The following is a 14467-nucleotide window of genomic DNA, read 5'->3' as shown; positions in this document are numbered from 1 at the left end:
CTTCCCCCTCTCTCTTCCCTTCCCTTCCCCCCACTCCCCTCCTCTCTCTCTCTCTCTCTCCATGGCGACCCTGACCCACTTAGCTAGCTGCTTGTTATTCAGACTAGGGTTTATCCACGGAGAGAGTGTGTGTAATTTGGTTTGACAACAAACCCAGTCATGCTCCTCACAGGGTAGGGCTGCCTGATATCAACAGCCCTCCCCACACAGGCACATGTGATGCTGGAAATGAAACACTATCAGATCAGACCCACTGTGATGTTAGAGTGATAGAGAGAAAGACCACAGAGATGTGCAGTGTTGTAGATAGAGAATGAATGGACGGTAATGGTGATGGATAGGATCTTGACGTAGCACTGCATATGGTGTTGGGGGGAAGCTAACATGCTGCAATAGTATGTGAAGACACTAATACTTTATCGTTATTTTACCAGGTAAGTTGACTGAGAACACATTCTTATTTACAGCAACAACCTGGTGAATAGTTACAGGGGAGAGGAGGGGGATGAAGGAGCCAATTGGAAGCTGGGGATGATTAGGTGGCCATGATGGTATGAGGGCCAGATTGGGAATTTTGCCAGGACACCAGGGTTGACACCTCTACTCTAACAATAAGTACAATGGGATCTTTAGTGACCACAGAGAGTCAGGACACCCGTTTAACGTCCCATCTGAAAGACAGCCCAATCAGTGTCTCCAATCACTGCCCTGGGGCATTGGGATGTTTTTTAGACCAGAGGAAAGAGTGCCTCCTACTGGCCCACCAACACCACTTCCAGCAGCATCTGCTCTCCCATCCAGGGACTGACCAGGACCAACCCTGCTTAGCTTCAGAGGCAAGCCATCAGTGGGATGATACATTTGAGATATGAGGATATGTGTGCATACAGCAAAATAAAGTGTTATCAAGCATTGTAGTGGTGTTTTAGGTCTTGAGTTGCAGTCCACACAAAGTAACCTGTAGTAGTATTTGGGCCTCATTTTTATTTTGGGTATGTTGGTAGTGAAACAGCAATGTTACCCACTGCATATAGAGACATACTTTATTAAGATAAGCCTTTGGTTGCAACATAAAAAGCTCCCAGAATATAGGAGCCTCTTATGTTCCTCTTCTCCGGCCTCAGAGAAAAACCGATGAAGAGTGAAATAGGTTCCGCCGTCTGATTCACATCTGAACGCGTAAGATGGAAAGAAAATGACAAAAATCATCACAATTTCCACTTCTTTTTTTTGGACTCTGTCAGACTGATATTCTAGACAGGTATGTCCTCTGCGTCGGTCTGTTTGCAGACACTGAAGAGACTGCACTGAAAACTAGCGTTAGCATAGCATAGCTTCCATGGAACGACACTGTGTGTACGTCACAACATTTAATCATCCTCTACACCTCTATGACCAAAAAGACTATAACAATGAAGGAGATTACGCCCATCTGCGTCATAGGAGCCTATCGAGTACAACCAAGCAATAAAGGAAAGAGCACAGGTGCAGAGGCAGAAAATAGAACTCACTCTATTTCATTACAGTATGTATCAGCGAGCAGGAGATCTGTCAGTTCGGCACATATCATCCCGCGCCAGGAAAAGCAAATGGATAAAGCCAATTTGACAAAGGGGTCAATATACACCATCCAATAAAAAATGGAATCTACAAGACCTGTCAGGGGCTATAAACATCACGGTAATGACCCAACTGTTCAACAGAAATACATTCAGATCAAATGGGTTCTCTCTCATTGGTCTAGTCTAGTCTGCTTGGGTTATTCTCTAGTTTTGCCTTATACAATGTTTACTGTATATTTGATGAGGAAGATGCCACACCCACAGCGCAACAGTGTTTAGTATATTGAAAAAGGCAGCGGGAGAAACTGTTGTCACAACGACCACTTTGACTGACTATTACTGTTGGGAGGAACTCCTGAACCAAACAATGGGATGCTGACACTCTTTATAGTTGACAGCAAAGAGCATCTATTGGTTTATTTGAGTGAATGGGCGGGGTCAGATGACTCCAGTCATTATAGGGGTCAGAGTTTCTATATGCACCACTTATTACATGAAATGGCTGTTAGCCTATATTTATCAAAATCAGAACACATTTGGGGTTTATCTAACAGTAGCATAAGTCACTGAGGCTAACAAAAGTAGCACTCCCCCATGTGTTTGTTTGGTCTCACAGCATGTCGATGTATTGGTTAATTAGCTTGGGTGTTTATGTAGGCTATGCTCTACAGTTTACAGTTTACTCCCATCCTTATGTAACTTTATGGAAGAAGAGGGGGGAGTGAGTGAGAGAGAGAAATGGTTTGATGAAGAATGATCAAATACAAATCTTAGAATCAACTATTAAAGACTACCAGAACCCACTGGATTCTCCAATTACATTGAATGAACTAGAGGACAACATACAAACCCTCCAACCCCAAAAAGCCTGTGGTGTTGATGGTATCCTAAGTGAAATGATAAAATATACCGACCACAAATTACAATTGGCTATAATTCAACTCTTTAACATCATCCTCAGCTCTGGCATCTTCCCCAATATTTCGAACCAAGGACTGATCACCCCAATCCACAAAAGTAGAGATAAATTTGACCCCAATAACTACCGTGGAATATGTGTCAACAGCAACCTTGGGAAAATCCTCTGCATTATCATTAACAGCAGACTCTTACATTTCCTCAGTGAAAACAATATACTTAGCAAATGTCAAGTTGGCTTTTTACCAAACTACCGTACGACAGGTGTTGGGGGAAAAACATAAGACATTATAAAATCCATGTACACAAACAACAAGTGTGCGGTTACAATTGGCAAACAACACACACATTTCTTTCCACAGGGCGGTGGGGTGAGACAGGGATGCAGTTTGAGCCCGACCCTCTTCAACATATAAACAAATTCGTAAGGGCACTAGAACAGTCTGCAGCACCCGGTCTCACCCTACTAGAATCTGAAGTCAAATGTCTACTGTTTGCTGATGATCTGGTGCTTCTGTCCCCAACCAAGGAGGTCCTACAGCAGCACCTAGATCTTCTGCACAGATTCTGTCAGACCTGGGCCTTGACAGTAAATCTCAGTAAGACAAAATTAATGGTGTTCCAATACAGGTCCAGTTGCCAGGACACTAAATACCAATTCCATCTAGACACCGTCGCCCTAGAGCACACAAAAAACTATACGTACCTCGGCCTAAATATCAGCTCCACAGGTAACTTCCACAAAGCTGTGAACAATCTGAGAGACAAGGCAAGAAGGGCCTTCTACCCCATCAAAGGGAACATACAATTCAACATACCAATTAGGATCTGGCTAAAATACTTGAATCAGTTATAGAACCCATTGCCCTTTATGGTTGTGAGGTCTGGGGTCCGCTCACCAACCAAGAATTCACAAAATGAGACAAACACCAAATTGAGACTCTGCATGCAGAATTCTGCAAAAATATCCTCTGTGTACAACGTAAAACACCAAATAATGCATGCAGAACAGAATTAGGCCGATACCCGCTAATTATCAAATTCCAAAAAAGAGCTGTTAAATTCTACAACCACCTAAAAAGAAGAGATTCCCAAACCTTCCATAACAAAGCCATCACCAACAAAGAGACGAACCTGCAGAAGAGCCCCCTAAGCAAGCTGGTCCTGGGGCTCTGCTCACAAACACAAACAGAACCCACAGAGGCCCAGAACAGCAACACAATTAGACCCAACCAAATCATGAGAAAACAAATACATAATTTCTTGACACATTGGAAAGAATCAACAAAAAAACAGAGAGTACAACAGTGGCAGAATATCTTACCACTGTGACTGACCCAGTATTAAGCTTTGACTATGTACGGACCTGGCTCTCAAGAGAAGACAGGCTATGTGCACACTGCCCACAAAATTAGGTGGAAACTGAGCTGCACTTCCTAACCTCTTGCCCAATGTATGACCATATTAGAGACACATATTTCCCTCAGATTACACAGATCCACAAAGAATTTGAAAACAAATCCAATTTTGATAAACTCCCATATCTACTGGGTGGAACACCACAGTGTGCCATCACAGCAGCAAGATTTGTGACCTGTTGCCACAAGAAAAGGGCAAACAACATTGTAAATACAACCCATATTTATGTTTATTTATTTTCTCTTTTGTACTTTAACTATTTCCACATCGTTATAACACTGTATATAGTCATAATATGACATTTGAAATGTCTCTATTTCTTTGGAACTTTTGTGAGTGTAATGTTTCTTGTTCATTTTATATTGTTTATTTCACTTTTGTTTATGATCTATTTCACTTACTTTGGCAATGTAAACATATGTTTCCCATGCCAATAAAGCCCTTTGAATTGAATTGAGAGAGAGAGAGAAAAACACTGTTGAGACCACATGTTATACTGTGCAAGAGAGTCAGGTCTCATAGAACTTGTATAGATAGTTTTTCCAGTGCTGCTGTTGTGAGTCTGTTCCATGTAATGATTAATAATGCAGAGGTGTTGGTTCATTTGGAGGAATGAGTGTCTGTGTTACTAACCCTACAGCCTCCCCTTTCCTTGGACTGCCAGGCAGACGCTCCATTCTGAACTCTGGAGAGAGAGAGAGAGAGAGAGAGAGAGAGAGAGAGAGAGAGAGAGAGAGAGGGGGGGGGGGGAATTGTCTTACAAGAGGTCAGCCATGACACCCTGTTTTGGCTTTTTGTTGATTTAGTCATCCGATCGCTCATTTGCATTGGTGTGACAGCTGGCGAATGGTGAGCAGTCGTTTGTCCAGTGTCTACCTGTGTGGATGGGCTTAGCTTTTTCTAAAGGTGGCGTCTTTTACGGACAGTGTGGTCCCTTGTAGGACAGGACAGGTGCATGGGATGGTTCCAACAGGATGCTACTGCTGAGGTTGAGACAGAGCTCTTTGTCCAATCAGCTCGTACTAAAACTGTCCTAGCACCAATCACAACTCTGTATCTTGTATCCAATGCAGATATGAACAAATGCCCTATAAGGAGATGTTATTTGTTAATGACCCTATGGAAATGTCAGTCTGTTGGAAGCCATTTGTGGTCAGGCTCAGTTTAGTTCTACTCTCACACTGAGTGAGTGAGGTTATAGCAAGACTGGTGTGCCATACAGCTGGTTTTGGACGACTCCTTTACCATTTACTCATCTAAAACACACTTTAAAGAAAGGGACAGAATTTTTTGAACACTCCACAAGTTGGGCTGGGGATTCAAAACAGTTCCCTATTACAGACCCATTTCACTAATACATACTGGCATCAAAAGAAAAGTAGCTTATTTGTTTTGAGACTAATAATGTGTTAGAAGTGGAGCAAGTCACCCTGAACTAAGAGATCACAGATGTTAAGAGGGTAGAGGGGGAAAAAGGCAAAGCAGTACGTACATTTAAACTGGAACACTGCCAAACCCATGGGGCTCAGTGTTTATTCAAGAACAACTGGCTGAATGAGATCATACTGGACATATGCACTGAATCACAAGAAACGTTGACGTTGAATCAATTGCACTCAAGTATTTTAACACAGATCACTTTGTCTTATTCTATTGTCTCCTTACAACCTGATATAAGGTCTGTGTGTAGTCTGTGTGTAGTCTGTGTGTAGTCTGTGTGTAGTCTGTGTGTAGTCTGTGTGTAGTCTATGTGTAGTCTGTGTGTAGTCTGTGTGTAGTCTGTGTGTAGTCTGTGTGTAGTCTGTGTAGTGTATGTGTATCCATGAATGACAGATGCTTGCCTCACTGTATGGAATGTACATTAACCGGTTATATAGCATCCTTCATTTTACAGTCCATTTTCATGTTAAGACTTGAATGTGCATTTTAGCTATACTAGTAAATCTCCATTTCCATTGCTTACAAAGTGTGTGTGTGTGTGTGTGTGTGTGTGTGTGTGTGTGTGTGTGTGTGTGTGTGTGTGTGTGTGTGTGTGTGTGTGTGTGTGTGTGTGTGTGTGTGTGTGTGTGTGTGTGTGTGTGTGTGTGGTGTGAATCACTACAGGCCTAACTCAAAGCAGTATAGTGTAAGTGGGGATGCAGCATGGACAGACAGACAGACAGAGGGGCTTTTCTGTTTTATAACAGATTGCACATGAAAGGATTGCATTCAAGCCTTTCCTTTGTGGCTTGTAATTACTAGTGTGCTAATTGCTTCAAATTGCTGACATTTCGAGTCGATAAGGATGAGAACAAGGCCTTCAAAGGGAAGTTGTCCGAAAAGGGAAAGACAATAACCCTGAACAAAGACAACAACAAAAGGAAAACATCAGTTTGCATGACTAATATAATACTCTCTCTTCCTCTACCCCTGTCTTTTGTAATGTTCTTCTTTCGTTTTTCTCTCTCAATTCAATTCAAAGGAGATTTATTGGCATGGGAAATGTATGTTTACATTGCCTAAATAAGTGAAATAAACAATAAACAAAACTGAGAAGAAACTAATTTAACAACATCAACAAAAACGATTAGAAATTAACAGTAAGCATTGCACTCACCCCTTTATATCTCTATCTCTGTCTCCCTCTCGCTCTCCCCTCTCTGTCTTCCCCCTCTATCTCTGTCTCCCTCTCTCTCTCCCCTCTTTGTCTTCCCCCTCTATCTCTGTCTCCCTCTCTCTCTCCCCTCTCTGTCTTCCCCCTCTATCTCTGTCTCCCTCTCTCTCTCCCCTCTCTGTCTTCCCCCTCTATCTCTGTCTCCCTCTCTCTCTCCCCTCTTTGTCTTCCCCCTCTATCTCTGTCTCCCTCTCTCTCTCCCCTCTCTGTCTTCCCCCTCTATCTCTGTCTCCCTCTCTCTCCCCTCTCTGTCTTCCCCCTCTATCTCTGTCTCCCACTCTCGCTCCCCTCTCTGTTTTCCCCCTCTATCTCTGTCTCCCTCTCTCGCTCCCCTCTCTGTCTTCCCCCTCTATCTCTGTCTCACTCTCTCTCTCCCCCTCTCTGTCTTCCCCCTCTATCTCTGTCTCCCTCTCTCTCTCCCCTCTTTGTCTTCCCCCTCTATCTCTGTCTCCCTCTCTCTCTCCCCTCTCTGTCTTCCCCCTCTATCTCTGTCTCCCTCTCCCCTGTCTGTCTTCCCCCTCTATCTCTGTCTCCCTCTCTCTCTTCCCTCTCTGTCTCCCCCCTCTATCTCTGTCTCCCCCTCCCTCTCCCCTCTTTGTCTTCCCCCTCTATCTCTGTCTCCCTCTCTCTCTCCCCTCTCTGTCTTCCCCCTCTATCTCTGTCTCCCTCTCTCTCTCCCCTCTCTGTCTTCCCCCTCTATCTCTGTCTCCCTCTCTCTCTCCCCTCTTTGTCTTCCCCCACTATCTCTGTCTCCCTCTCTCTCTCCCCTCTCTGTCTTCCCCCTCTATCTCTGTCTCCCTCTCTCTCTCCCCTCTCTGTCTTCCCCCTCTATCTCTGTCTCACTCTCTCTCTCCCCCTCTTTGTCTTCCCCCTCTATCTCTGTCTCCCTTTCTCTCTCCCCTCTCTGTCTTCCCCCTCTATCTCTGTCTCCCTCTCCCCTCTCTGTCTTCCCCCTCTATCTCTGTCTCCCTCTCTCTCTCCCCCTCTTTGTCTTCCCCCTCTATCGCTGTCTCCCTCTCTCTCTCCCCTCTCTGTCTTCTCCCTCTATCTCTGTCTCCCTCTCTCTCTCCCCTCTTTGTCTTCCCCCTCTATCTCTGTCTCCCTCTCTCTCTCCCCTCTGTCTTCCCCCTCTATCTCTGTCTCACTCTCTCTCTCCCCCTCTTTGTCATCCCCCTCTATCTCTGTCTCCCTCTCTCTCTCCCCTCTCTGTCTTCCCCCTCTATCTCTGTCTCCTTCTCTCTCTCCCCCTCTTTGTCTTCCCCCTCTCTCTCTGTCTCACTCTCTCTCTCCCCCTCTCTGTCTTCCCCCTCTATCTCTGTCTCCCTCTCTCGCTCCCCCTCTCTGTCTTCCCCCTCTATCTCTGTCTCCCTCTCTCTCTCCCCTCTTTGTCTTCCCCCTCTATCTCTGTCTCCCTCTCTCTCTCCCCTCTTTGTCTTCCCCCTCTATCTCTGTCTCCCTCTCTCTCCCCCCCTCTTTGTCTTCCCCCTCTATCTCTGTCTCACTCTCTCTCTCCCCCTCTTTGTCTTCCCCCTCTATCTCTGTCTCCGTCTCATTTTCCTAAGTAAAGTGAACAGCACTCTAACTGTGTTGTTGTGTTGTCTGTGTGTTTGCAGTACGACAGTGAGGCCATGTTCCTGGGCATGCCAGAGGCTGGCCTGGACTTTGTGCCAACCAACCAGGTGGGTTAATTACTCTTCCCTGTGCTTTTGTTTTAAATCCTAATTAGACACATTTAAGCTGACGCATCGCTAAATTAGCGCCCACTATCAGTCGCCACCATAATCAGGGACTATTATAACATGTAAACAGTGCATTTAAACCTCGTTGCAGCCTAATCAAATAAAGCCACTAACTGCACAGTTGTTTTGTTGTTAGAGAGATTTTATTTTATTTCCAGTTCAACTTACAGTTCTACCTAGCTTCAGCCAAGCTGTGACTGTTTGAGCTTGCCTGGCTTAATGAGCCAATAGAATAGTCCCAAAACTGCAAACGATCAAATAGTACCTGAACCCAGGTCTGATAGAGTATACAGCTGCTTAAAGATGGAATCCGCATTAGGGGAACCAGCGCCACTGTTCTCCCCAGTCCCTTTGTTATTGTTATACGAAACAGAGTTGAGGAGTGTCCAAACGGAGGTGAGAAGCGGGGTAAAAACATTTTGCGGAACATATTCTGCTGTTTTATCGCGTGCAATGATGTCCGAGGGGGAAAAAAACAGTGTTCATTGTTTGCGGTGTCTTGAGGTTGTTTTAATATCCCAAACGGACATGGCAAATTCACCATTCGGGATTCCAGCTTCAAAAGGCCTATAAATGAACATTTATCACTGAAAAGAGGGGCATTTAGCTTTCATGTGTACATGTGTTGCAGGCTGTTTCTCCATGTATTATAGTGTGAGTGCTAACTATAATACATCACCAAAAGTGTGTGGACGCCCCTTCAAATTAGTGGATTCGGCTGTTTCTGCCATAGCTGTTGCTGACAGGTGTATAAAATCGAGCACACAGTCATGCAATCTCCATAGACAAACACTGGCAGTAGAATGGTCTTACTGAAGAGCTCAGTGACTTTCAATGTGGCACCGTCATACAACGCCACCTTACCAACAAGTCAGTTCATCAAATGTCTGCCCTGCTAAAGCTGCCCCGGTCAACTGTAAGTGCTGTTATTGTGAAGTGGAAACGTCTAGGAGCAACATCGGCTCAGCCGCGAAGTGGTAGGCAGTGGTGTAAAGTACTTAAGTAAAAATATTTTAAAGAACTACTTAAGTCGTTTTTTGGTGTATCTGTACTTTACTATTTATATTTTTGACTACTTTTACTTTTTACTTTTATTCCTTAAGAAAATATTGTACTTTTTACTCCGTACATTTTCCTTGACACCCAAAAGTACTCGTTACATTTTGAATGCTTAGCAGGACAGGAAAATAGTCCAATTCACACACTTATCAACCGAACATCCCTGGTCATCCCTACTGCCTCTGATCTAGAGGACTTACTAAACAGAGAACATCCCTGGTCATCCCTACTGCCTCTGATCTGGTGGACTCACTAAACAGAGAACATCCCTGGTCATCCCTACTGCCTCTGATCTGGAGGACTCACTAAACAGAGAACATCCCTGGTCATCCCCACTGCCTCTGATCTGGAGGACTCACTAAACAGAGAACATCCCTGGTCATCCCTACTGCCTCTGATCTGGAGGACTCACTAAACAGAGAACATCCCTGGTCATCCCTACTGCCTCTGATCTGGAGGACTCACTAAACAGAGAACATCCCTGGTCATCCCTACTGCCTCTGATCTGGAAGACTCACTAAACAGAGAACATCCCTGGTCATCCCTACTGCCTCTGATCTGGAGGACTCACTAAACAGAGAACATCCCTGGTCATCCCTACTGCCTCTGATCTGGAAGACTCACTAAACAGAGAACATCCCTGGTCATCCCTACTGCCTCTGATCTGAAGGACTTACTAAACACACATGCTTCATTTGTAAATGATGTCATCATGTTTGCAAAATATAAGGAATTTGAAATGATTTATACTTTTACTTTTGATACTTAAGTATATTTTAAACAAAATACTTTTTAGACTTTTACTCAAGTAGAATTTTACTGGGTGACTTACTGTTACTTCAGTCATTTTCTATTAAGGTATCTTTACTTTTACTCAAGGATGACAGTTGGGTACTTTTTCCACCACTGGTGGTAGGCCACACAAGCTCACAGAACGGGACCGTTGAGTGCTGAAGCGTGTAGCGCGTAAAACTCGTCTGTCCTCGGTTGCAACACTCACTACCGAGTTCTAAACTGCCCCTGGAAGCAACGTCAGCACAAGAACTGTTTGTCGGGAGCTTCATGAAATGGGTTTCCATGGCCAAGCAGCCGCACACAAGCCTAAGATCAACATGCGCAATGCCAAGCGTCGGCTGGAGTGGTGTAAAGCTCACAGCCATTGGACTCTGGAGCAGTGGAAACATGTTCTCTGGAGTGATGAATCACGCTTCACCATCTGGCAGTCTGACGGACGAATCTGGATTTTGTTGATACCAGGAACATGCTACATGCCCCAATGCATAGTGCCAACTGTATAGTTTGGAGGAGGAGGAATAATGGTCTGGGGCTGTTTTTCATGGTTCAGGCCCCTTAGTTCCAGTGAATGGAAATCTTAACTCTACAGTATACAATGACATTCTAGACGAACTTTGTGGCAGTCCCTTTCTTGTTTCAGCATGACAATGCCCCCGTGCACAAAGCGAGGTCCATACAGAAATGGTTTATCGAGATCGGTGTGGAAGAACTTGACTGGCCTGCACAGAGCCCTGACCTCAACCCCATCGAACACCTTTGGGATGAATTGGAATACCAACTGCGAGCCAGGCCTAATCGCCCAACATCAGTGCCCAACCTCACTAATGCTCTTGTGGCTGAGCAAGAATGTTTCAACATCTAGTGGAAAGCCTTCCCAAAAGAGTGGAGGCTGTTATAGCAGCAAAGTGGGGCCAACTCCATATTAATGGCCATGATTTTGGAATGAGATGTTCGACGAGCAGGTGTCCACATACTTTTGGTCATGTAGTGTAGCTTCCCTAGGAGGATGGTAGATTGTTTCAGGATACTGGTGGTGTGTCTCTGTTATTGTTGGGGTTGGCCTCAGGTGAATCACATTTTGAGCAGGCAGCATGTAACAGTGGGCCGTGTGATAAGTGTAAATACCACTTAGATATGGCCCAGTGCACAAGTTAATGGTTAGCAAAGGGATTGGAAGTGTGTGTGTGTGTGTGTCAAATAAAATAAAATGGTATTTGTCACATGCTTTGTAGACAACAGGTGTAGACTAACTGTGTTTGTGTGTGTGTGTGTTTGTGCATGTGTGCATGAGCGTGTGTGTGTGTGTGTGAGGTGGGTTAGTGCTAAGCCCTTAAAGCTAGAATCCTTAGTTGCTACATCAATTTTGGGGTTTACAAATGAATTATATAATATAGTATACCCACAGATTATTGAAGAATATGACTTAAAGGGGCAATCAGCAGTTGCTGCATTCATTTTTGGACTTCTAAATTAATGATATGTACCCATTGATTCTTGAAGAATATAACTTATAAATGCCTCTTGAGATTAGTTCAACTGTCGTACTCCATCAGAACCCAAAATATAAGCTTCTTTACTCCAATGTTTATAAACGATGTAAATGTAAACAAACACTGTATAGCCTCATAATATGGTTAAAACTATCATTTTGATATCATGGATGGCCAGTCCTTACATCCATTGCTCTGTCTATGAATTTGAGAGTGGTGACATTTCTCCAGGCCCACCCATCAGCTTTTTATTTTATTATATTTTTAGTAATTTTGAATGAAAACATTTTTTTGCAGGTTAATTAGCTTTAATATTGCAGATAGATTGTGGCTTCCATCAATGTCATTGTCTGCATCATTTCCAATCCCCTATATATATATATAAATTTTTTTTTAACTATTTTTTACATTGTAGAATAATAGTGAAGATATCAAAACTATGAAATAAAACATTTGTAATCATGTAATAACCAAAAAACTGTTAAAACAAATCAAAATATATTTAATATTTGAGGTTCTTCAAAGTAGCCACCCTTTGCCTTGATGACAGCTTAGCACACTCTTGGTATTCTCTCAACCAGCTTCATGAGGTAGTCACCTGGAATGCATTTCAAATAACAGGTGTACCTTGTTAAAAGTTGGGACAAGGTAGGGTTGGTATACAGAAGATAGCCCTATTTGGTAAAAGACCAAGTCCATATTTTGGCAAGAACAGCTCAAATGAGCAAAGAGAAATGACAGTCCATCATTACTTTAAGACATGAAGGTCAGTCAATCTGGAAAATTTCAAGAACTTTGAAAGTTTTGTCATAACTCTCCTGTGAATATCTGAAGGATCAGGATACAGTGGTTCCGCTCTACAGCGCCCTCTCTCTCCCGCAGAGGTGGAGGGGGCCGCTTTATGGCGGTCGTAAAATACTCTGCTTCTGGGCTCTGTAATATCGAGATTGGAATGTGACTGTGGAACACAGAGAGACACTTGTACATAATTGAACAGTATTCCTGTATTCCAAGCAGTTGGATTGGTCTGTGGATGCTTAAGGAACAGTCATGTCCAGTTTGTTTCATTTGGTGACCTCATGAAGGACAGGAGACACACATTACTGTTTCTTTGTTTGTATACACTTCTCAATTATGGGGTTTGCATCTGAATGTTGTATAAAATAAATGATTAAGCATAAGAATACTTTTGGAAAGATAACAATGTGATCTTAGTCTTCTAAATGAGAGTTGTTTTTCATAGTAACTTATGATCGGTCAGTGGCCACGCCCCCATGAGCACAGACACTATACCCAAACGTCATGGAACGCCCCTTTCCACAGAGTTAATAAAAGGACTCATGACAAAATGTACAATGAGTAAAAAACACAGGGGCGGGAGTTCCCACGTCGAAATGGCTAAGAAATCTACAAACTAAAGACCAATTATTCAGGCTGCAGCTGTTAAAGTACTTTACTCAAGGCAAAGGGTGGCTACTTTGAAGAATCTCAACTCTAAAATATATTTTGATTTGTTTAACACTTTTTGGGTTACTACATGATTCCATATGTGTTATTTCATAGTTTTGATGTCTTCACTATTATTCTACAATGTAGAAAAGAGTAAAAATAAAGAAAAACCCTTGAATGAGTAGGTGTGTCCAAACGTTTGACTGATACTGTCTATAAAATCTATTTTCCTTTATTATTTTCCCGTAACCCTACCATCCCTCCCCTAATTGGAGTAAACTAATGGACAACAACACTTAGGCTTCTACTTCCAGCTTATGCATACTATATACATTTTATGGACACAGTATATTTTACAATAGTTGTCTTTTGTTTGTTTTTAGTCCCATCATTCAGCTCCACTCAACCCCTCCCATCTATCTCTGAACACCATCCAGTTTATTTGCCATATATTTTTCAACAGTGCTGTGATGTTTCACAAAAGTTCTGAACCTTTATATTCTCATAGATTCTACACATTGTAAATTAAAGATAACATTTTTGCTAATAGTATTATTATATTATTTATCGATTGACAATTTATCGATTGACAGTGCTCCAGGCAAATGTTGCAATTTTTCAGCCATTCATGATCCTGCGACAAAAAACAAGCTACACGTGGACAGTACCAAAATAAATTATCTAATAATTCTGTCTCTTATTAGCAAAGCTGGGATGGTTGTATCCCCCATATATAACAATCTATTGGTTGCAAGAATTTTTTATAAAAATGTTAATTGGAAAACCCTTGGTTAATTGGAATCCAGCTTTGTTTTGTGTACCAGTTCATAAACCATGTGCCATGGAATCGGTACATCGAAAATCTCTCGAAAATCTCTTCTAACTATTTTGCAATCTATATGGCACAGCTGTCAATGTTTTGGTCCTTAAATGAAACTGGTATACTTTTTGATTTATCACAATGTTCTTTAGCCAATTTTGGTCTTTAATGCAGGGCCGACAGTCAAGTTCCTTACTTTCTCCCCGTTCCACTTGCCTCTTCCATTTTTTTGCGGTAATGCTGCAATTAGTTGGTTGTAATTTTGGGTAGAGCAGACATTTCCATATATTTCTGTCAGCTGCATGTGTGACATAACTCCACCAGTCCTATGTATGATATCATTTACAAAGATTATATCTTTTTAAACCTTTTTTCCCAAAAATATAGTTTTTTTTAATCAATTAGTATATTTGAGTTTAACCATAATATTTGTTGTAATATTTGTTATTGTCTTTTCTGGTGGATTAAACTGAAATTGCAACCAACTTTCTATGGCTTGTTTTAAAAATAGCTATGTTTGATTTCATTTTCAAATAACCAAAAGTGAGAGGTTGTAATCTGAA

General features: G+C 42.5%; 1 protein-coding gene across 4 annotated transcripts in view; it reads left to right on the top strand.

Annotated features, from left to right (window-relative positions):
- LOC115169862 (thymocyte selection-associated high mobility group box protein TOX) overlaps positions 1-14467 on the top strand; it is a 76742-nt gene that overhangs the window by 25408 nt on the left and 36867 nt on the right. For 3 of the 4 annotated variants that reach the window (XM_029725916.1, XM_029725917.1, XM_029725915.1), the window contains exon 2: positions 8166-8231. The exons of the other annotated variant lie outside the window; for it this stretch is intronic. In XM_029725916.1, coding sequence (XP_029581776.1) covers positions 8166-8231 — 66 coding nt within the window. The remainder of the gene's footprint in view (positions 1-8165; positions 8232-14467) is intronic. 4 annotated transcript variants of the gene reach the window in all.

The sequence above is a fragment of the Salmo trutta genome, chromosome 31, assembly GCF_901001165.1.
Source record: "Salmo trutta chromosome 31, fSalTru1.1, whole genome shotgun sequence".
NCBI classification, from domain to species: Eukaryota; Metazoa; Chordata; class Actinopteri; order Salmoniformes; family Salmonidae; genus Salmo; species Salmo trutta.
This window is presented reverse-complemented; position numbering and strand designations above follow the sequence as displayed.